This window comes from Schistocerca nitens, chromosome 6 (assembly GCF_023898315.1).
Source record: "Schistocerca nitens isolate TAMUIC-IGC-003100 chromosome 6, iqSchNite1.1, whole genome shotgun sequence".
NCBI classification, from domain to species: domain Eukaryota; kingdom Metazoa; phylum Arthropoda; class Insecta; order Orthoptera; family Acrididae; genus Schistocerca; species Schistocerca nitens.
In genome coordinates, this window is record NC_064619.1 from 44989775 (window position 1) to 45014032 (window position 24258).

General features: G+C 41.6%; 1 protein-coding gene across 1 annotated transcript in view; it reads left to right on the forward strand.

Moving 5' to 3' along the window:
- Nucleotides 1-24258, forward strand: part of LOC126262730 (ceramide transfer protein) — a 217025-nt gene that overhangs the window by 182008 nt on the left and 10759 nt on the right. Inside the window, exon 9 of the mRNA XM_049959533.1 lies at nt 19099-19231. Within this exon, the coding sequence (XP_049815490.1) occupies nt 19099-19231 (133 nt within the window). The remainder of the gene's footprint in view (nt 1-19098; nt 19232-24258) is intronic.

Here is a 24258-nt window from a genome sequence, read left to right on the forward strand (position 1 = left end):
GAGACTATGAGAATATCATCTGCATATATTATTTAAATCCTTCAATAAATCTCTTCCTAATGCTTCGTCCAGAGCACATACAAATACTGGTGCTGAGACATGAAGTCCAAAAGGTAAAACACAGAAGTGATAAGATTTACCATCAAACAGGAATGCTGTATACTTTTTTGACGCCAGATGTAACCTAATTTGCCAATATCCAGAAGTCTGGTCCATTGTGCTAAAAAACTTGCTTTCTCAAATTTGGATAACAGTTCATCGATGTTAATTGGTCTGCCTCGTTCTGTTTCTATATGCTTATTCAATGTACGCATGTCTAGCACTAATTGCACACCTCCTGTAACCTTTTTTACCACTACTAAAGGGTTATTCATGACACTAGAACTATGTTCTATTATATTGTTGTCAATCATTTTGTCAATTTCCTCCTTAACTGCTTCTTTCAAACTTACTGGTATTGGATATGGCTTACAGAAAAATGGAGTGTCATCTTTGATTTTAAACTTGCATATGTAATCACTGATATTACCAGGATGATTGGAAAATACTTCTTCATATTCCATTAGAATTCTACATAAAACTAGTTTTTGTGCATTGGTTAATATTGCGGATTCTTTTACTTTGTTTTGTATGTCAATCCTATATGCTAATTCATCTACATTATTGATCTCCGGTGACAGTTGTGCTGTAGCTGTTAATCGCAGGCATTAACTCTCAGTTGTTTGTTTACCAATGTAGCTGTCTGTCACAAACGTTACCCTATATCTACTGTCCCTTTTCCCAAAACATAGAAGATTTTCCTCAAAATTTAAAATACTTTAAATTCTAATAGCCAGTCTAACCCAAATAATAAATCTCTACTGATATTTTCTACTATTAATAATGTCTGACGAAACATGTTATTTCCAATGTGGCAATTCACCTGGGTTTTGTGTTTCCCAACTTTGTTCTTCATTCCTGTTATATGTAAACTCCAGTTACTGGTAACAGAGGTAGGTGATGTGTAGTTCATAATAAGTTAAAGAACACATTAGAAATGAGTGACATCACACTCCCTGAATCTATAAATATGTTAACTTCAAAAGTCTCCCACATTTCCTACTATTATTAGTTGTGGATTATTGATAGTCAAGTTTTGTTCTTCCTGTAACAACCATTCTTTTGTTGGTATTTTGTGTGTGAAATTAACATACTTATTATAAACTAGGCCTCCTAATGTATCTCTACGACTTGGGCCCCGGCCCTGGATCCAGATCGCACTATGTTTTCCTCATTATTAGTAATCACTGGTTGGTTACCAAATCAGGATACTGCGTTACCACTTTGTGCTATATTATTACTTGGCACAAATTCCTGCAAAGTTACTGGACCTAAATTCAAAGGCGGATGGTTCTTCTGATAATTATCATTGCTATTATTCCTGCTACACTGGTGTACTCTAGCTAAGTTGGCCACATGTCTTTTAAAGTTATTATTACTAATTCTTTTCTAATTCTGATTTTCGTTCTGGTGTACGCTCTCGTTGTGGTCCTTGTTTAACGCATCGAGTGCGTCCACAAAGGATTTTCCACCCACTACATAATACATCCTTCCTCGCATAAATGGGCAATCTTCTTATTAAAATTTGAACTAACCGCTCTACCTCCATCGGCTTATCTAAGTATTTCACTTGTGTTAAATGCCAGTCGAAATACTTTCTCATTGTTCCCCATGTATTACTGTAATACTTTGGGTCCCACAATCCGATAACAGTTTTTCCTGGGCACTTGCTGACCAATACTTCTCTTTAAACTTCTTTTAAAAATCTTCCCAAGAGGAAAAGTTTTCAATGTTTACCGTACCCCACTCTGAGACTTCCCCCAATAGATACCCCACAGCAAACTCAACCTTTTTCAAATCCTCCCAGTTCTTGGTCAAGGCTTGGCTGAAACTTAAGGGTACTTCCCTGTCTCGCGTAAACTTAGGGAATTGCCTAAATAACCCTGAATTGGCTCCTCATTGTAAATCTGTCATTACCTCACTAGTTAATACCACGTTAGGAGAAGTCACCCTGTTATCTACTTTGGCCTGAATAAGTTTGAATTCCTTCCATAAATTATCTATACCTCTCTTGGTATTGTTACGCGCAGAAGACAAATTTGTAGACATGTTGTCGGAGGTTACTCTCACGGCCAGTTTTCGGTCTGTCATTTCCTCTACCTGTTCCTCCAGGCTACTTATATTTATCGTATCTGAATCCGCTGGTTTCTCTTTAAAGTTTCATTCCACATTATCTACCCGAGTATTGACGCCTGCAATTTGCGGTTGCACTATTGGTAATAACTTGTCCTGCTTCTCAACATTCTCTTTTAAAGTGTGTAAACTATATCTTACAGCATCAAACGTAACATTACATACACTTTGAAATTATCCTAATTTTTCACCAAGTTCAGTTTCTACAGTATTATATTTATCTTCAATATCCAATTCCAATTTTTTAGCTAAATCCTGAAATTGGTTACTCTGTGTCTGACTAAAGTCAGTGAACAGGTGGTTTACATGACCGCTTAACGACATAGTTAATTCCTCTTTCAAATCTATTTTAAATGTTTGTACTGTAGTAGTTAAAGCATCAAATGCAGTCTTCAGATTTCCCAAACCTTCACATAAATTACTAAAGTCTTTACTTTGTTAATCCATGAACCATGGACCTTGCCGTTGGTGGGGAGGCTTGCGTGCCTCAGCGATACAGATGGCCGTACCGTAGGTGCAACCACAACGGAGGGGTATCTGTTGAGAGGCCAGACAAACATGTGGTTCCTGAAGAGGGGCAGCAGCCTTTTCAGTAGTTGCAGGGGCAACAGTCTGGATGATTGACTGATCTGGCCTTGTAACATTAACCAAAACGGCCTTGCTGTGCTGGTACTGCGAACGGCTGAAAGCAAGGGGAAACTACAGCCGTAATTTTTCCCGAGGACATGCAGCTTTACTGTATGATGAAATGATGATGGCGTCCTCTTGGGTAAAATATTCCGGAGGTAAAATAGTCCCCCATTCGGATCTCCGGGCGGGGACTACTCGAGGACGTCGTTATCAGGAGAAAGAAAACTGGCATTCTACAGATCGGAGCGTGGAATGTCAGATCCCTTAATCGGGCAGGTAGGTTAGAAAATTTAAAAAGGGAAATGGATAGGTTAAAGTTAGATATAGTGGGAATTAGTGAAGTTCGGTGGCAGGAGGAACAAGACTTTTGGTCAGGTGATTACAGGGTTATAAATACAAAATCAAATAGGGGTAATGCAGGAGTAGGTTTAATAATGAATAAACAAATAGGAGTGCGGGTTAGCTACTACAAACAGCATAGTGAACGCATTATTGTGGCCAAGATAGACACAAAGCCCATACCTACTACAGTAGTACAAGTTTATATGCCAACTAGCTCTGCAGATGATGAAGAAATTGATGAAATGTATGATGAGATAAAAGAAATTATTCAGGTAGTGAAGGAAGACGAAAATTTAATAGTCATGGGTGACTGGAATTCGTCAGTAGGACAAGTGAGAGAGGGAAACATAGTAGGTGAATACGGATTGGGGGGAAGAAATGAAAGAGGAAGCCGCCTTGTAGAATTTTGCACAGAGCATAACTTAATCATAGCTAACACTTGGTTCAAGAATCATAAAAGAAGGTTGTATACCTGGAAGAATCCTGGAGATACTAAAAGGTATCAGATAGATTATATAATGGTAAGGCAGAGATTTAGGAACCAGGTTTTAAATTGTAAGACATTTCCAGGGGCAGATGTGGATTCTGACCACAATCTATTGGTTATGAACTGCAGATTGAAACTGAAGAAACTGCAAAAAGGTGGGAATTTAAGGAGATGGGACCTGGATAAACTGAAAGAACCAGAGGTTGTAGAGAGATTCAGGGAGAGCATAAGGGAACAATTGACAGGAATGGGGGGAAAAAATACAGTAGAAGAAGAATGGGTAGCTCTGAGGGACGAAGTAGTGAGGGCAGCAGAGGATCAAGTAGGTAAAAAGACTAGGGGTAATAGAAATCCTTGGGTAACAGAAGAAATATTGAATTTAATTGATGAAAGGAGAAAATATAAAAACGCAGTAAATGAAGCAGGCAAAAAGGAATACAAACGTCTCAAAAATGAGATCAACAGGAAGTGCAAAATGGCTAAGCAGGGATGGCTAGAGGACAAATGTAAGGATGTAGAGGCTTGTCTCACTAGGGGTAAGATAGATACTGCCTACAGGAAAATTAAAGAGACCTTTGGAGAGAAGAGAACCACTTGTATGAATATCAAGAGCTCAGATGGCAACCCAGTTCTAAGCAAAGAAGGGAAAGCAGAAAGGTGGAAGGAGTATATAGAGGGTTTATACAAGGGCGATGTACTTGAGGACAATATTATGGAAATGGAAGAGTATGTAAATGAAGATGAAATGGGAGATAAGATGCTGCGTGAAGAGTTTGACAGAGCACTGAAAGACCTGAGTCGAAACAAGGCCCCGGGAGTAGACAACATTCCATTAGAACTACTGATGGCCTTGGGAGAGCCAGTCATGACAAAACTCTACCATCTGATGAGCAAGATGTATGAGACAGGCGAAATACCCACAGACTTCAAGAAGAATATAATAATTCCAATCCCAAAGAAAGCAGGTGTTGACAGATGCGAAAATTACCGAACTATCAGTTTAATAAGTCACAGCTGCAAAATACTAACGCGAATTCTTTACAGACGAATGGAAAAACTGGTAGAAGCGGACCTCGGGGAAGATCAGTTTGGATTCCGTAGAAATGTTGGAACACGTGAGGCAATACTAACCTTACGACTTATCTTAGAAGAACGATTAAGAAAAGGCAAACCTACGTTTCTAGCATTTGTAGACTTAGAGAAAGCTTTTGACAACATTAACTGGAATACTGTCTTTCAAATTCTGAAGGTGGCAGGTGTAAAATAGAGGGAGCGAAAGGCTATTTACAATTTGTACAGAAACCAGATGGCAGTTATAAAGAGTCGAGTGGCATGAAAGGGAAGCAGTGGTTGAGAAAGGAGTGAGACAGGGTTGTAGCCTCTCCCCGATGTTATTCAATCTGTATATTGAGCGAGCAGTAAAGGAAACAAAAGAAAAATTCAGAGTAGGTATTAAAATTCATGGAGAAGAAGTAAAAACTTTGAGGTTCGCCGATGACATTGTAATTCTGTCAGAGGCAGCAAAGGACTTGAAAGAGCAGTTGAACGGAATGGACAGTGTCTTGAAAGGAGGATATAAGATGAACATTAACAAAAGCAAAACGAGGATAATGGAATGTAGTCAAATTAAATCGGGTGATGCTGAGGGGATTAGATTAGGAAATGAGACACTTGAAGTAGTAAAGGAGTTTTGCTATTTAGGGAGCAAAATAACTGATGATGGTCGAAGTAGAGAGGATATAAAATGTAGACTGGCAATGGCAAGGAAATCGTTTCTGAAGAAGAGAAATTTGTTAACATCGAGTATAGATTTCAGTGTCAGGAAGTCGTTTCTGAAAGTATTTGTGTGGAGTGTAGCCATGTATGGATGTGAAACATGGACGATAACCAGTTTGGTCAAGAAGAGAATAGAAGCTTTCGAAATGTGGTGCTACAGAAGAATGCTGAAGATAAGGTGGGTAGATCACGTAACTAATGAGGAGGTATTGAATAGGATTGGGGAGGAGAGAAGTTTGTGGCACAACTTGACTAGAAGAAGGGATCGGTTGGTAGGACATGTTTTGAGGCATCAAGGGATCACAAATTTAGCATTGGAGGGCAGCGTGGAGGGTAAAAATCGTAGAGGGAGACCAAGAGATGAATACACTAAGCAGATTCAGAAGGATGTAGGTTGCAGTAGGTACTGGGAGATGAAGAAGCTTGCACAGGATAGAGTAGCATGGAGAGCTGCATCAAACCAGTCTCAGGACTGAAGACCACTACTACAGCACTTAACAATCCTAAAATTTCATTCTGAACATCCAATTTATTATTTGAGTATTCACTGAATCTAATTTAAAACTTTGAGCATTTAAAGTTGTATTTTGATCATCCAATCGAGAATTTAAAGTTTCATTTAAATGGGCTTCTAGTTTGGCATTTAAAGTCGCACTTATTTCATTTCTCAAAGAAGTACGCTTGTCATCTATTTTATCATTTAGTTGAGTATTTACTGGGTTTAATTTAAAACTTTGAACATTTAAAGCTGCATTTAGTTCCTTTCATAAAGCTGCTGACTCTGCACTTTGGGGATGGTTCCTTTCAAAGGGCACGGCCGACTTCCTTCCTCGTCCTTCCCTAATCCGATGAGACCGATGACCTCGCTGACCTCGCTGTCTGGTCTCCTTCCCCAAAACAACCCAACCCTCTGCACTTTGATTATCTATTTTATTATTTAAAGTTTTGGTCAAATTCGCTAATTCAGACCAGTCTGGCACCTCCTTACTCGCTTTCATTGCCATGGCTGGTTCTGAAGTTTCCCCAATTCTCTGTGTTTTATCCATATTTCTGTTAGTTTTTGATCTGGTGATCATCAAAAAAATTCTGCACTGAGTTTAATAACTATACTAACAGTCTATTATTCAACAGTTTCTTTAACTTGACACTCAAACTATTATTGTTTTGCCCTCACCCGGTGTAGAGTTCTAGCTGCGTTGGTGAGCAGATGCGTAATCAGCACCGGTGAACTGCACTGACGCTGGCGGCGTTGAATGTTGATTTCAGCGTCAGCGATCGTATGTGGAATCAGCACTGGTGATCAGCGACTGGTGCCGGCATCGTCAGAGTTAGGCTGGTTTCCACGTCTGTGTGCCCGCGGTGTAAGTAAGAGCCACTTACCCCCCACACCAGATCTTCTTTGATGAATTATTCTCGTTGTATTTCTTCTTAGTCTAATACGTCAAGGTCTTCTTTCTGTATTTTTAACATTATTACTTTCATACGTTTGTCGCTGTGTTGTGTTTATGAATCCAATCCAATTCCGTGAAACAGTTCTCTTGTCTTGTTATACCTGGTTGCTATGGCAACACATCATATCTTCTGCTTCGATTTCCTCTCAAAATTCCCGTTTTTTGAAGTCCTTTCCACTGGTCACCACATTCTCGCACTTTAGACGACATGGAGTGTGGTGCGAAATTGGATTGCATGCAAAATTCACACCTCTCTCACATCAGTTGACTTCCTTGATCTGCACAGCCGATCTTCTCTGGATTGCCCGCTCCGTCGATCTCCAAAACCTACTTCTCCGAAGAATAATGCTGGTTACAGGATCTTTTATATAGGAGGGTAGTTTGCAGGTAATAAGCTGAAGACTGTAGACTGGCAATGGCAAGGAAAGCGTTTCTGAAGAAGAGAAATTTGTTAACATCGAGCATAGATTTAAGTGTCAGGAAGTCGTTTCTGAAAGTTTTGGTATGGAGTGTGACCTTGTATGGAAGTGAAACATGGACGATAGTTTGGACAAGAAGAGAATAGAAGCTTTCGAAATGTGGTGCTACAGAAGAATGCTGAAGATTAGATGGGTAGAGCACATAACTAATGAGGAGGTACTGAATAGGATTGGGGAGAAGAGGAGTTTGTGGCACAACTTGACTAGAAGAAGGGATCGGTTGGTAGGACATGTTCTGAGGCATCAAGGGATCACCAATTTAGTATTGGAGGGCAGCGTGGAGGGTAAAAATCGTAGAGGGAGACCAAGAGATGAATACACTAAACAGATTCAGAAGGATGTAGGCTGCAGTAGGTACTGGGAGATGAAGAAGCTTGCACAGGATAGAGTAGCATGGAGAGCTGCATCAAACCAGTCTCAGGACTGAAGACCACAACAACAACAAGCTGAAGGTGTTTGTCTGTGAGAATGGAGATTCTCTCAGTGAGGGCACAGTAACCGGCCACAGTGGGGTGTCCACAGTGCTTCAGCTTATGGATTGAAGGAAGCGTGTAGGAGGTAGGAGTGCGGGTAGTGGTAGGCGTGGCGAGAGACTGGAGATCATGTTGGATTTCTGGAATGTTGTCACTTTGGCAGGATTTGTAGGTTGATGAGTCTGACAGCTGGTGGAGTCTTTCTGCCAGATAATCCGTGCGACTCAAAACCAAAGCGGTGGAGCATTTGACAGATGGTAGGATTATGAGATAGTATCAGTTTTTAGGTGGTGATTTGCAGTTCTCTTTGTGGATATAAGATTAGTTTGTGTGTTGAGGGATGTGGGATATGATGGTGAGGCAAGGCTTGAGGTTAAGAAATTTTAGAAAGTTAACAGGGGATAATTGGTGCAGTGGAGGTGGATCACGTTCGGATGGAGATTGAATTGAGTCAGGCAGGGTTCAGCATTGGTTGGGTGGAGTCTGATTGGGAAGGTTGGTGGGGAAAAAGTGTTTCCACCGTAGGGACCAGGAGAAGGAGTGGAGGTCTTTAATGAGTCCAGCATGATTGAATTTGGGAGTGGGGCAAAAAGTAAGACCTTTAAAAAGAATTGATACTGCTGTGGGACTAAGGTTTTTGGAAGAAAGGTTCATGACTATGTTTCAAGTCTGTACGTTGTGACAAAGCAAGCTGGGATATTTTTACTTTCCCTCTTGTTTTGCCATCTGCCTCCTTAAAATTCATTTGTTCACTTTTAACTAATTACCTTTAACATACATGAGTATAATCTGCATTCTCATAAAAGAGAAAGGTTGGCACTCATTCTTAAAGAATATAGCACCAGATCTTATTTTGTGCTTAGTTTTATGTATGTAATTGATTTTCTAATTTATTTTGACTATTCCTAGTTAGTATCTTTCATTATAGGGTGGAATCGGTAATTGTTTCATAACTTAAATTCCGTTGTTGACTTATAGACAAATATAAATTCTGTACTAAGTATAAACATTTGGAGGAACAACTAATAGCATTCTATAAGTATTTATTTGGCTCTATTCAAAAACATGTTAGCAAAGCCAGCTCTTAATTAATTCCAAAGTGATTACCAGTTTTGTCCAAAGTATTCTTTGTGTACTATATCCATTAATTTCATCATTTAAACAAATAATTGGGCCTAATTCTTGTAATAGAAGAAACTGTTAAAAAGACTGAATTTTTCGATGTATTCAGTTAATTTAATGACAGGGTGTATACGATCCGGGAAAAAACCGGGAATTTTTTCATCCGGGAGAAAACCTGGAAAAATCTGGGAATTTTTTAGAATTACAGGAATTTTTCATTGTTTTAGTTTTCAGTTAAATTTTTGTGATTTTGGCTGCTAAGAACCAATACTCTAACAAAGAATATTACTGTATCCCGCTTCTGCGGAATAATATCGCAGCAACAAAACATGAACGAGAGACAAAAAACGAAAATAAAACTTAAGTCGCAAAGGAAATGTGCCATATACAACAACATAACACAGTACTCATACAAGCGTCTGCCAACAGCGAAGTGTGTCAAAGGCTTTATGAAGACTATGCAATGCTTCTTAACAACAAATTGCCTCCAATGAGCATGACGTGACAGCTGTTTAGAGTAGATTCGTTTTAATACAAGATCTCAATGTTTTACATGTACGAACATACGGGCTTCCTGCGTCGTCATAGCTGCGCAAGTGCAGTGACGCCTGTTATCTGGCGCTCTCTGGCAACTGCTGAAACGAATCAATTTCTAACAGGCCAGGGGAAAATATTGCGAATGGTGTCTTGAAAAGATTTACTTTCAAAGTAAATTTCCTTGTACGCAAGATGAATTATGTGCGAGAATGTACGACGAATTTCTTAAATCACAGAGCGTTTGACTCTCATTTAAAAAACAGCTCTTTTTGGACGACCCTCTAGAAGAATTTCGAGCCCAGAAGATCAGACATTTACATCATTATTAAAAATTTTACTGGAACATTTATGTGATGTATCTTAAAGTCAAATAAGATCAACGTTATATGTGGAAGCTTAGCTTCTCTTGCACCTTATTAATCTACCAGACCAATATTATATGTGAAAGCTTTGCTTTTCTTGTAGCAACAATACGTCTATTAACTTAAATCATTAACTTTTCTTATTTGTGTGTTCGCGCTACTTAAGAGTGATATTGCTATTTGCTTACTACATCACGTTTCCTATGCTGTCATTAGCTGGCGAGATCACGTGACATGAGCTGTGACTGGCTTACAAAAGCGCATCGCAATCTCGATTTCAATGCTTCGTAAAGTAACGTGCGGTGTTTGATGGAATTCAAATTTATACCTTCATAACACAAAAATTTGCAGTGTACATGTTGCTGCACATCAAAGATCTTTCCAAAACGTGTTTTTTTTTTCCCATGCATCCACTTTACTATGACATGAGTGTAATAGGCCGTGTGCTAAAACAAAGACAGTGTCTGTTCAATACTTACCGTAATATGTGGCAAGAACTGTGTGGTTACTTTTTACTGCTTGTAGATGTTCAACAGTAAACTGTTGTAGCAGTATGTTGATGTTTGCCTGCAAACTATCAATGAGGCTTACCAAAAGTTAACAACTTCCACAGCCCCCCCCCCCCCCCCCCCCCCACACACACACACACACATTTTTCAGCCGATATAACAACGCAGTACATCGACAGAGGACCATCAGTGAAGAAATAAAGCAGGCAAACGTCACAACATTTTCAGAGGTTGTCATAAATGTAGTAGATCTGCAAGGCAGGGTTTGTCAGCTGTGAGAGGACATGAGGGAGGTTTGGAGTCTGTTACAGAGGTGGTGGATAGTGGTAGTCCAAGGTGCGAGTAGGAGGTGAACAGATTGGAGAGTTTTTTGAGGTGACATTTTGCATGTTGCTCTAGTTCCTGGAGGGCTGGAGTTTGTGTGAGAGATGGGATACAGGAATTTGGGGTCACAAAGTAGGAGAAATTTACATATGGGAGGAGGCATTACAAGGAGGTTTGGGCCTGATTTTCATGGTTTTGCAGGATTAGGTTGGTGAGAGCTAAGGACTGGCAGAATCTGAACAGATCTTGGTCATTTTGGAAAGAGGGATTGAAGCTAGAGATGGGTAATTTGTAGATAAGACTAGTGATCCATGAGCCAGCCAACAACTCGGGAACAGTATGTGAGACTGGTTCTGGATAGGTATAATGAAACTTTCCTATATTTGTGCTGATGGAAGGAGCAAGCAACCATGGTGGAGGGTAAAAGTGCTTAAAAATATGTAAATAGCATAGAAATATGGTGCCATGCGCATCTCTATTGATGCCACCTCCCTTTACTCTAACATCCCTAATGCTCATGAGCTTGCCATTACCTTTCCTGAAGCCTGACGGATTCCAAACCTACAACCTACAACCATGACCAAGTATGTCCCCACCCACAATTACTTCACCTTTGAAGGATAGACCTACAAACAAATCCAGGGTACGAGGGTGGGCACTGGTGTGGCACCATCCTACGCCAAGCTGTTCGTGGGGCATCTAGAGGAAGGTTCAGATTCATTGATGACATCTTCGTGATCTGGAGCGATTGTGAGGGCACTGTATCTACATTCTCGAGAGCCTCAACACCTTTTCCCCCATTTGCTTCGCCAGGATCTCCTCAATCCAATAAACCACCTTCCTTGATGTTTACGTCCACCTCATAAATTGGAGCATCATTACCTCCATCTATATCAAACCTACCAATCACTCGCAGGGCATCCCACTTCGATAGCTGCCGCTCATTCGATACCAAGAAGTCTCTTCCATTCAATCTCTACACCAGTGGCCATCACATCTGTAGTGATGAGCAGTCCCTCTCACTGAGGCCTTCACAGACCAAAATTATCCTCACTACCTCTCAAAGTCCCACTGTCCAGCCACAAAGGAACATTCTCCTCGTGAGTCAGTACCGTCCAGAAATGGATCAACTGAACCACATTCTCTATGAGGGCTTTGAGTACATCTCATTGTGCCGTGAAATGTGGAATGTCCTACCCACTATCCTTCCCATTGTGATATTCCACTGCCCAGCGAACCTACACAATATACTCATCCATCTCTACTCCAGCCTTACACCCAGCCCCTTGCCTCATGGCTTATATCCCTGTAATAGGCATAGATGCAAGACCTGACCCATACATCCTCCCGCCACCTCCTACTTCATTGTGGTTACAGGCATCTCTTACCCCATCAGAGGCAGGACTACCTGTGAAAGCAGTTATGCGAGACCCCAGCTAAGCTGCAACCACAGCACTGCGTTCAACATTGACATGACAAACAAGCTGGCTGTCCGCACGAGTTGCCAACGACAAACTGTGACAAAAAACAGCTAGACCACCCAGTTGCTGAGCTTGCTATTCAACACATCCTTGTTCACTTCAATGGTGCTTCACAGCCTGCACCTTATGGATCTGTCCTACCGATACCAGCTTTTCTGTGTTATGCAGGTGGAATCTCCCCTCAGTGTATCCTACATTCCCGTAACCTGCCTGGCCGCAACTTTCGTTAGTCGCTGTCCTTCACACACCTATCCCCTTCCCTGTTGCCACTTGAGCACTACACAGTCTTCTTACTTATCTCCTTTACTGCCCCCTCCTCCCTCCGCCGTCCATCTAATATCCTATCTGCACCTAGCTGTGCTACCCTCTCCCCACCACATCCCTGCATGCTGCCACAAGTAACCCCTTGCCATACCTGACACCATTTCTGTCTGACGCTGCTAGGCACGCGCCGATCGCATATATTTTGGTATGTGCGTGCTCAGCAGCTCAGTCGGCCTCCATCCGTGACAGTGGGAATGTCTCTGCGCATCTGGTTTTTTCGATATTCAAATTTGAAATGTGTGCAGCAATTGAAAATCCTACCAGTTGTGGGGTGTGGTCTGTGATACAGTTTTTGTTGGCAAAAAACCTAAAACCTATAGAATGATTTATAAATTATAGAGCACAGCAATCAGTCGTCCTATCTCTCTCTCTCTCTCTCTCTCTCTCTCTCTCTCTCTCTCTGTGCAAAGTGTATAGAAACAACGTAATGAGCGAGTGTTTCGTCCGTAAGTGGTGTATTTGGTTCAGAAATGGCTGAACCAATGCAATGTTCATCGTGGAGAGAAAAGAGTGGACACCTGAGCTTTGTGACTGACGATCTTGTCGCTAAAGTTGATGAAATGATTCGTGAAAACTGTCGCTTCACAATAATGGAGCTTTTGCTTTGTTTTCCACTAGTTTCACAGACTTTGTTGTTTGAAATTGTCACTCAAAAACTAGGCTACCACAAATTTTGTCCACGATGGGTGCCCAAAATGCTTACAGAGTACCATAGAGAGCAGCGAATGTTGGGAACATTGACTTTTCTGGAGGTCTACCACAAACATGGTGATTCATTACTGGGTCAAATGGTAACCAGTGATGAGACTTGGATGAAACATGTCAATTGCGAGACAAAATTACAGTCCATGGAGTGGGGGCACACAAGGTCCCCCCAAAAACTGAGAAAATGTTTGCAAACCTTGTCAGCAAGGAAGTTGATGGCGACATTGTTTTGGGATAGGCAAAGTGTGCTTCTTATTGATTTTCTCGAATGTGGAGTAACTGTAAACTCTGCCCAGTACTGTCAAACTTTGCACAGCCTTAGAAGAGCAGTTCAAAATAAACGCCGAGGAAAGCTCGACATCCAAAACTTTGTTTTTGCACAACAATCCTCGACCTCACACAGCAAACTGCACTAGAGAACTCATTAACTCATTCAAATGGGAAATTTTCCCTCATCCACCCTGCAGCCATGATCTTGCACCAAGTGACTTCCACTTGTTTCCCAACATGAAGAACTGGCTTGCAACGCAGCACTTTGATGACGACGCAGAACTCCAGGTGGGCGTGACTCACTGGCTGAAGTCTCAGGCGCCAGAATTTTTAAACAAAGGTCATTCGAAGCTTGTTCACTGCTGTGATAAGTGCCTCAATGTGTTTGGTGACTATATGGAAAAGTAGTATGTCAGTCGCTCTTTCAGATGTTTATAATAAAATGTATTTCTTATACATAGTTTTTTTTTAAATGCCAAAACATTCCCTACTTTCTGAATAGCCCTCGTAATTACATGGCTGATGTAGCACTGTTGTGTTAGTGGTTCTTGGTGATAAATAAAAATGGTTTATCCGGGATCGCACTATGTGCCCTCTAACCGACTAACATATATAGTAGATTGTATCAAGTAGCCTGTGTTACAAGTCGCATGAATATTTCACATTTAATTAATCATATTATATTGCCATTATCTTCCTTACAATATTTTAATAAAATTCTTACGTGCTTCGTGTATGCCACTGCAATGATTGGAATATGAAACAATCACTGACTTAAATGTGTCCAGTTGCTATTAACGAGAGAGTAAATTCTAGCCTTTCTTCATGTTATGTTAGTCATCTGTGAAATGAGTGTTGTGCTTTAAAATTCTCTGCAATTGTATGAGAATCCAGCAAAAAGTATCAGCCGACATATATACAAAGTTTTGGACTAATGCGAAGAAAATCTGGAACTGCAATTTAGTTTCAAGTACACTATGTATGTGAACGTACAAATTGAGAAACCTAAATTCTTCCTTTCCTATGCCATTTTACTTACGTCCTCAAAAAAGCCAGTCACCATATAAAATAGTCCTCTCGTAGTACAAAGTTTTGTGTTGTGGCTCTAACTTTGTAGTGTTATATCTTGTGTGCTAATTATTAGCACCATAAAAGTAATAACATAGCATTCATAAGCTATGCTCGTTACCTCATGGTCTCTTTTTTTATATATTGTAAATGTTTGTTGAAGATAAAAGCGAACGGTAGTGAACGGTGGCAAATTGTTCGCAGATTTGCATTCACTTATGATTACTTCCATTTGCTCCTGTGGAACGTGATACAGGGGACAAGTAGTGGAGAGGCTGATCTTGAACATTAGCTACTGTATGCATTGGAGGAAAGTAACATACTTCAACTCTGCCACATGTCTGTGTGCTCCCCTTGCTCATTGACACTACACTGTCAGACATAGAAGTCTGCAGACCAGGATGGAAAAGTGATTTTATCATTCCTTGAAACTATGTGATCTCCAAACAAATGTTATACTACTGCTATAGACTGGCACTGAACTAGGTCCTTATGAAACAGGAGTGCTGAATCCCAAAATTTAGTTATGTATGGAGTCTTGGAGCCAGAAATGGCTGTACCATGTTGACATACTGTTCAGTAATCACAGTGACGGCAGTGCCTCATTCATCCTTAAAAACAAGGACCTTTTACCTTACAATATGACACTGCAACCCGTGATGGTTGTTTTCGTGTTTTGTAATGTAAGTTGGTAAAGATGCGCAGCCTAGTGAGCCTAGTGATAGAAGGAAGTCCGGCTTTTCCATGTAACCACTGAAGTGAATTGAAAAAAGCTTCGTCATTGGACATCCAGACATATTGAATCACAGACTTGATGGAACAATTGTTTGTACCATGTAAAGTTCTTACAGATAAAATTAAAGCGAATGGATTATTCTTTGAGCATGCTAATGTCAGAACTGCACAGACTATGCAAGTTTTCACACTGAATGAATATGACTCTTTTCGATGGCAGGAGTACATGCGGACCGTTCGGTGCCAATAGCTGTTTCTTCTGAGCTATTCTTGACTCTTCAAACTTCCAAATTCACATTGCAATTATGCATTATGGCAGAACACACACACACACACACACACACACACACACACACACACACACACACACACACACACACACTTACACTTCTCATCCTCACCCTCCATGTAATGTGCTAAAGTTGTCTTAGAGCATTGCCACACTACTCATGTCTGTTACAAATGTATCATCTACTTTACTGCACAAGAGAGGAGCTGAGGAAATGGGAAGACTTATTGACTTATCACCTCATCTCTGTAGTGTATTGTAGACAATTACAGCATTGTTGAAGATCTGAGGAATTTATTTTCTTCACAGGAATTTGCAAAAAAAAAGATAGTGTTGTCTTCAAGCAGTTTCTCCTCCTTCATGCCTCAGTCACTTTGTGTGTCATTACTTCTGGAATGCCACTATTTTTCATCATTAGTGAATGTTTTTCTAATTCATCTGTTGAGCTATAGAAATATTTTAATAAATCTTGGGATGCTTGTCCAGTCTTTCCCTCTATTTGTTGGTGTGTTTTTAGCCTCTTAGTTTATCATGTCCAGTTTCTACCAATAATGAGTTTCTGTTTCATTTTCTTGAATTTTCACATTTTGAGAGAACTGATGATCTGTGTAATTGTTAAAAACCATTTAACAGCCAAGATCACAGAATTTTATTTTTATTTAAGGCAGCCTTTTTCAACAGACTATGCTGTCATCTTCAGGTCTTAAAATGTTTTGCTGTAAATCATGTTCATTTTATGCTGACCTCTCACACAAGATGTCAAGTTGATAAAAATAGCATCTTTCATAATGTGCAATTTTTATCCTCTTGACATGTTGTGTGTGAGCAAGGTTGCCATAGGTTCTGGAAATCAGGGAATTTTAAACACGCCAGGGAAATCAGAGAAATGTCAGGGGAATTTGGAAAAAAATCTCATTTTTGTCTCATTAGATGAAATGGTATGTTTATTGATATGCCATGCATCATTGCTGGCTGGGTCCAGCTACTCCCTCGTTACTACTACTTCCCCTCTTTCTACCACTCCCCTCAACTTACAGTAAGTGCTGCCACCACTTCTTGCTGCTTGCCTAGCAGCTGCTGACGAGAGGCAGCGAAGCATGAGGAGAGGTTTGTTTGGATCTGATTCTCAGAGACTGTAGACACAGAGGAAGGAGACAGTGATCATGTGCGCATCAGTGCCTGAGTGATTGTGTGAATGTGTATGTGCTCTCTCTTTCTGACAAAAGCTGTGGATGAAAATTTAATTGTGAGAGCGTGATTGCCTTTTCTATGTGCCTGTCTGTGGCTCAGCAATCATCTTTACTGTGAGTTGTTACCTATCCTCACTATTATTGATTCTCACAGTATTTGAACAAGTTATCTGTTGCATGGATTGATCACTGTGGCCTCATTTGATCAACATTCTGTCTGTGGCTTGTCAATAACCGGCCACACCAGTGGATTTCTGTGACCGGCCAAAACTGCAGGCCATTCTGCAGGTATCTGTAATGGATCGGGCCTGCCAATCTGAAGCCATTTAGTCCCACTAATGTGCAGGCTCTGCCGGTCCGATCTAGTTGCACCGATCTGCCTCAAGCCAAGTCTGTCTGTGTGTGTGGCGTATAGAAAGTATGGATGACAAGAAGAAGAAAATTCTCAGTCGCTGGTGGTTTGTATTCTATGTACTAATATATTTCTCGAAAGGAAAATTGTACAATACCTGTAAAATGATAGATATAACACAGCGGGTAATAACTGACAGTAACAAACATAGTAGAACCAACATTTCATTGGCGATCAGCTACAGTGTTGGTTTACACAATTCTTCCACACCACGTACACTTCTTCCAAGAGGCCTACTTTTTTCTGAGGTTACTTCTCAAATCAGTGAAGATATTTTAAATCTGTCATGCAACTCCAAAGAAATGCATATCTTGTCACCAAATGTGTTTTGTTTTATTGAAATAAAATAACATCGGTGGTTATAATGAAACAAGTACACCATTTAGCTTGCTTTCTCCATCTAAAAATAGTTCATTATAAAAGATGTTGATGTTAGTACTTAAGATTTTTGCTCACATCAGGAAACACCATCTGCTTGCAAGTCTTTTTTAGATATTTCCTCATTTGCACCATTGTTTCTTGTGCCATAGCTGCAAAGACAGATTGTCAACTTACGTCTTAAATTGCCCTTGAGATCTCAAAATTTGTCAGGGAAAAATGCTAAAACTTATCTGGAAATTAGGGAAATATCAGGGAATTTCACTTGGGGAAACTTGTGGCAACCCTCATGAGGTCAGCATAAAATGAATATGTTTTACAACAAAAAGATTTTAAGACCTGAAGATAAAAAAGGTGATCTTGGATGGTTTTTAATTTTTAATTTTTTTCATATCCTTATTTCTCTCTCTCTCTCTCTCTCTCTCTCTCTAATTGCAGTGTATTCCAACACATTACTGTTATCATTAGCTCAAACTTTCTTGAATAATGTTCTTTTTTGTCCATGTCTGTATCACCTTAGTGTGCTGACATGCTAAATTTGTTGCTTGATTTTATCTGGCATACCTTCCTGTTGATAAATAAATTACCAGTGTCTAGTTTTTTAATTTCATGCTCAACAAATTAATTTCTTTCTAGCTTTGTGTCTATTTGTGCTCTGCATGCAGAGAACCTACAGTCACTTGCAACTCAAAAATGGTTAGGACCATCACATTCAGTGCATGAGATTCTCAAAATTTTTATTAGTGCCAACTTTTAAATTTTTTCACAGCCCTAATTATGATTCTTGGAAATTTTTTCAGCTGTGCTACACTGGGTATTGTTTAATCTTTTTCATGATATTTAACACAGTGCTATATTGTCTCCACTACAAAATTACAAAGAAGGTGTAACTTTAATTGCAATTGCACTTCCATCACAACTGGCTGGCAGATTTAGCATGGCACACTTGACCAAAGATTACAAGGATGAAATGCAGTGTGGTGAACAGATCACAATCTTACACTTGCCTTTCATCACCAACACTTCTTTTCTGTGAAAACAAGAAATGCATCTCGTGATCATATAGCAGTTAATTACAGACAGCTTTTATTAATGTATTCATCTACATAAATTAATGTTTGCACAGAATTTTTTGTGTTTTTCAATTGACAGGGTCATAATGATATTCATAAGGAAATAATGAATGCAAAACAAGAAATTAGTGGCATTCTGGTCACAGTGACCTGCAAAATCGTTGACCTCTTCTGCAAATGGCTCTGACTATGTACCTTTTGTAATATCTAGGACTTGAGGAATGTACTCGTATTATTTGATGAAAGTTTTTCATTGTAATATGCTTTTTGTAAATAAACAATTCTTGTGAGTTTATATATTTATAAACTTTTAAATATGCTAGCACTATCTGTGTAAAGCCATCAAAGGTTCATTTTTGTCAGGGAATATTCAAGTCATGGGGTAATTCATTGTTCACAGTTCTCCTCATGTATGTGTTGCACTCTAACTAGTTTGTTTTCATTTACAGGCAAATACCAGTAAATGTGTACGGATTTATCTGACTGTGTGCCTAGTTTGCCAAACTTTGGTGGATCCACCAAAGGATGATGCCAAGATAACAAGGGATAACATTACATGTAAAGTAACGTACTGTTCAGTAGGTAAGCATCATCACTGAGTTGCTTTCTACTTTGAATTAAATTTGAAATTATGTAAAAATTGTGGTAAGTTAATTACATTGAATAAGGAAATATTTATAAAAGAGAGATTTAATAGTGATAGTAATGGTGGGCAGAGAAACTTCCTTCTTCAGCTCTTCTGTCTGCATACTGTCAGTGGTTGCTTCTGTAATCTTTATAGTACTGTGGTCTCATCTTAAATAAAAGTGAAAGGACCTCATAATTGTCTCATACCAACAGTAGACTGGAACTAATAGGGAACAGCAGCATTGCAACACTTGGTCGGACATGTTTTTCAGAGATCATACAGGAGAAGAGTTTCGTGAAAATAACAAGAATGATTCGCCCCAGGGGGCTCGCCACTCTTCAGCGGGTTCGTGCTTGGCTACCACGGAGCCTCAGCCTCTGCAGCACTTTTTCCCTTCCGTGCTGCATGTCTATCCTCTAGCTATTCTTGTTCCCCTCCCTTGGGAAACATGTCTGGGGTATTATTGGGAATGTTCTGCATTCTTTTGCTGACATGCGAACAGTCTCTACTTTATTTTTGGCTTCCTTTTCCTTGTTTTGTTTCCCTTCTCCTCTCGTTCCTCCGCTTCGGTGTTTGAGGAGCCTCTTTTTTCTTCTTCCTCGCTGTACGCTCCTGAAGGCCGCGTAACAGGTGACTGTGTAACGCGTAATTCCCAGCGCCGGGTCAATAGGTAGGGTTCGCACGTATCCCCTGGTACAGGCCAGGCCCAGAGAGGCGTGACTACCTGAGCTGTAACCATCCCAGATTGTCAGTTGGTCCCTCTGTCAGGTGTTCAGGAGGTGTGACCTGAGGTGTGAACAATCACCTAAGGCGGGTGTGCCCCCTTGTGAAGGGGTCCCCCAGTTGGAAGAAGTTCACCAACGGAGATGCTGGCAATCATGGGGGATTTCCTTGCTATGAGTCGATCATCTTTCCCTCAACGTCTGCAAAATGTAAACGTAATGAGGCTAATGATTCAAGAGACCCTTCCCACTGCACCACAGTTCCTTGTGGTCTCACATACTGAAGATGGTCAGTCCTTCACCACGATCAATCTGTTTTTTATCCAGAAAGGTGTTGATGCAATTGTTGGCCCTGTGAAATCCTGCTTCTGTATACAGAATGACACTTTGCTTTTGGAGACAGCTTCTGACTCTCAAACACAACTGCTTGCTGACTCGCTTCTCCACGGTTACCGTGTTCGTGTCGCGGCACATAGAACTTTGAATTCTTTCGGTGGTGTAATTTGCACGAGGCTGCTTGATGGTCTAACTGAGACTGAAATACAGTCTTACCTCTCTGATCAGGGTGTCATTGCTGTCCATCGTGTAATGAAGAAGGTCGAGTCCTCCTTGGTGCCCACTCGCACTCTTTTCCTCATCTTTGGCAGGGTGGTGCTGCCATCCAAGATCAAAGCAAGCTATAAAAATATCACAGTCTGGCAGTACATTCCGAATCTGATGCCTTGTTACCAGTGTCATTGATTCAACCACACTCGAACATCTTGTTGACACCCTGCCAAATGCGTAACCTGTGGCAGGGATGCACACTAGGGCAAATGTCTGCTTCCTTCTCCTCACTGTATCAACTGCAATGGCAGCCATATCGCCTCCTCTCGGGATTGTCCCGTGTATCTAGATGAGTGGGCCATTCAAGAGATTCGGGTAAAGGAAAAAGTGCCTTACCCAGTAGCTCACAAGTTACTGGCTAGTCACAAACCTTGTGCTCTTGTGTTTGGCACCTATACTTCTGTTCTTGTTACCACTCGCTCCATGAAGGACATGACCACGCAGACATGTGACCTCAAGTTCAGCTCTGAGGTTGTGAAATTGTCCAGTGTCCAGGTAGCATCACCGTTCCGCTGTGCAACAAACAGTCAAACTCTTGACTAAAGGGGCGAAGCCACCCACTACATAACCAGCAGGCAGGAAAGGACGGAAGGAGTACTCTCGCAGAGGCTTCCTCCGTCCCTCCAGCCAAACAATACCCAAGTCTTCCTCTAACCAGAAGGGGCTCAAAGAAGTCCGCTAAAGAGAAACAGTCTTCTCCTTCGCCAACTCGAAGATCCTGCTTGATGGTGTCGCCACGTGGTCCCTTAGCCCAACTGGCCTCTGTCTCGCCAGTGCGCACCACCAACCATTTTTCACAAGCACGCCGATGCTTTTGTGGACCCCGTGGAGCAGGATCCTCCTGCTTCTGTGCCCTATAGTAGGGACTCAACACTGGCTGTCACCTGGCGACCGCCGAGTTGGCACCCCTACATCTCTTCCTCCTCATGACCGTCCACCAATAGAACATTCGCAACCTTCAGTCCCACAAAGAGGATTTATGGCTGCTTTTAGCACCGCAGCATCCACTTGTACTCTGCCTTCGAGAAACGAAATTGCGCCCTCATGAACGCTTTGAGCTTTCACATCATTTACTGATTTGTTTTGACCTTTCCCCTGAGGTTGGCATTGAGTCTAATGGGGGCGTCATGCTGCATATACGGGATGGCCTTCGTAGCCAACCCATCTCCCTGACTACCCATCTTCAAGCTGTTGCAGTTCGCATTTTCCTTCCCTGCCTGACTTCTTCCCTCTGTACCATTTATGTCCTTCCATCATTTGCTGTCACCAGGGCAGACTTCCTTTAGCTTGAAATGTCATGGCAGATAAAAACTGTGTTCGAGTCTCAGTCTGGAACAGAGTTTTAATCTGCCAGGAAGTTTCATATCAGCACACAAGCTGCTGCAGAGTGAAAATCTCATTCCATTCCTTCATCTTATTGGGTTAACCTATTCTGCATTAACACTGGAGCACCCACTTTCCTTTCCGACTCCTCACACACCTAGGCTATTCCCATTTGGACCTATCCTTTTGCACTGCCCAGCTTACCGATCATCTTGAGTGGTCCGTTCTTTCTGACACCTACTCAAGTGACCATTTCCCATGTGCTCTCTTGCCTGCTGACTTGTACCCCTTCCACATGCTTGCCCAAATGGCAACTTACTAAGGCTGACTGGCAGCTTGACTCCTCCCTGGCGACCTTCAAAGAACAACATTTTCCCAGTTGTAATGACCAGGTGGCCTATCTCACCAATGTCATTTTTACTGCTACAGAATGTTCCATTCCTCGCACTTCTTCTTTACCACGTCGTGTCCCAGTCCCTTGGTGGAGTGAGGAATGCCGCGACGCAATTTGCGCTTGGAGATGTGCTCTCCGCATTTTTAACCGCCACCCTACGCTGGAAAACTACATTAATTATAAACAGATGCGTGCAAAGTGTCATTGAGTTCTTCGGGATAGCAAAACAGCTAGCTGGATTTCATTCACTAGTTCTTTTAACAGTTCCACACCTTCCTCTGTCGTGCGGGCCAACCTCCGATGGCTCTCTGGAACCAAGATCCATTCCCCAATTTCTGTCTTGACAGCGGCTGATGATGTCATCGTGGACCCTATTGCTATCTCCAACACCTTGGGCCACCATTTCGCAGAAGTTTCGAGCTCGTCCCACTATCACCCTGCCTTCATCCATCGGAAACGAGTGGAGGAGGTTCGGATGATACCCTTCTCTTCTGAGAACCGTGAGTGCTACAATGCTTCCTTTACTATGAGGGAGCTAGATCATGCTCTCAGTTCATCCCGATCCTCCGACCCAGGGCCAGACGCCATCCACATTCAGATGATGCAGCACCTCTCTCTTGCAGCCTTCCCAATTGTGTACTCTGCTCAGACTCACTCAGTGCCCACCAAAGTCTCTGTGCGCTGTACACTGCTCATCCCTTAGTGCTGCGGGTCCAGGAAAACTGTTACTCGCTTACTCTTGGTGGAGCCAATGTCATGTTTCTGTGGGTTCCTGGTCATGTCAGTCTGCCAGGAAACGAGGCTGCTGCCGAGCCTGCACTCCTCGTACCTCAGCCCACAACTACCTATATTCCCTCTGATGATCTCTGTGTTGCTGTCTGTCAGGAGATGGTGTCCCTTTGGCATCACCAATGGTCCTCCCTTCACAGGAATAACCTTAGACTTATCAAGCCGCTCCCGGCTTCTTGGACGACCTCCTCTTGACCCTCCCATTGGGAGGAGATCATTTTAACTCAGCTGTGTATTGGGCACTGCCTTTTTACCCATCATCATTTGCACAGTGGCACTACCCCGCCCCTTTGTACGCATTGAGCCCAAATTTTCATGTCTGCCACTTCCTGCTGGAATGCCCGTTTTTTTTTTTTACTAATTTATGTTCCAGCTTGGCTTTGCCTAGTAATTTACCCGCTGTTTTAGCGAATGAGGCGCGAGTTGTCAACCGCTTTTTACTTTTTATCCACCGAAGCAATAAGACGAAGGCCATTTAATTTTTAGTTTTGGACTTCCATTTTTGTATTGGGGTTTATATAGAGGGAAACATTCCACGTGGGAAAAATATATCTAAAAACAATGCTGATGTAACTTACCAAATGAAAGCATTGGTATGTTGATAGACACACAAATGAACACAAACACACACACACAAAATTCAAGCTTTCGCAACCTGCAGTTGTTTCATCAGGAAAGAGGGAAGAAGAGGGAAAGGCAAAAGGATGTGGGTTTTAAGGGAGAGGGTAAGGAGTCATTCCAATCTTGGGAGCGGAAAGACTTACCTTAGGGGGGAAAAAAGGACAGGTATACACTCGCGCGCGCGCACACACACACACACACACGCACACACACACACACACACACACACACACACACACACACATCCATCCGCACATATCACAAAACTGATATGTGCGGATGGATGTGTGTGTGTGTGTGTGTGTGTGTGTGTGTGTGTGTGTGCGTGTGCGCGTGCACGCACGCGAGTGTATACCTGTCCTTTTTTCCCCCTAAGGTAAGTCTTTCCGCTCCCGGGATTGGAATGACTCCTTACCCTCTCCCTTAAAACCCACATCCTTTCATCTTTCTCTTTCCTGGTGAAGCAAACGTGGGTTGCGAAAGCTTGAATTTTTTGTGGGTGTTTGTGTTTATTTGTGTGTCTATC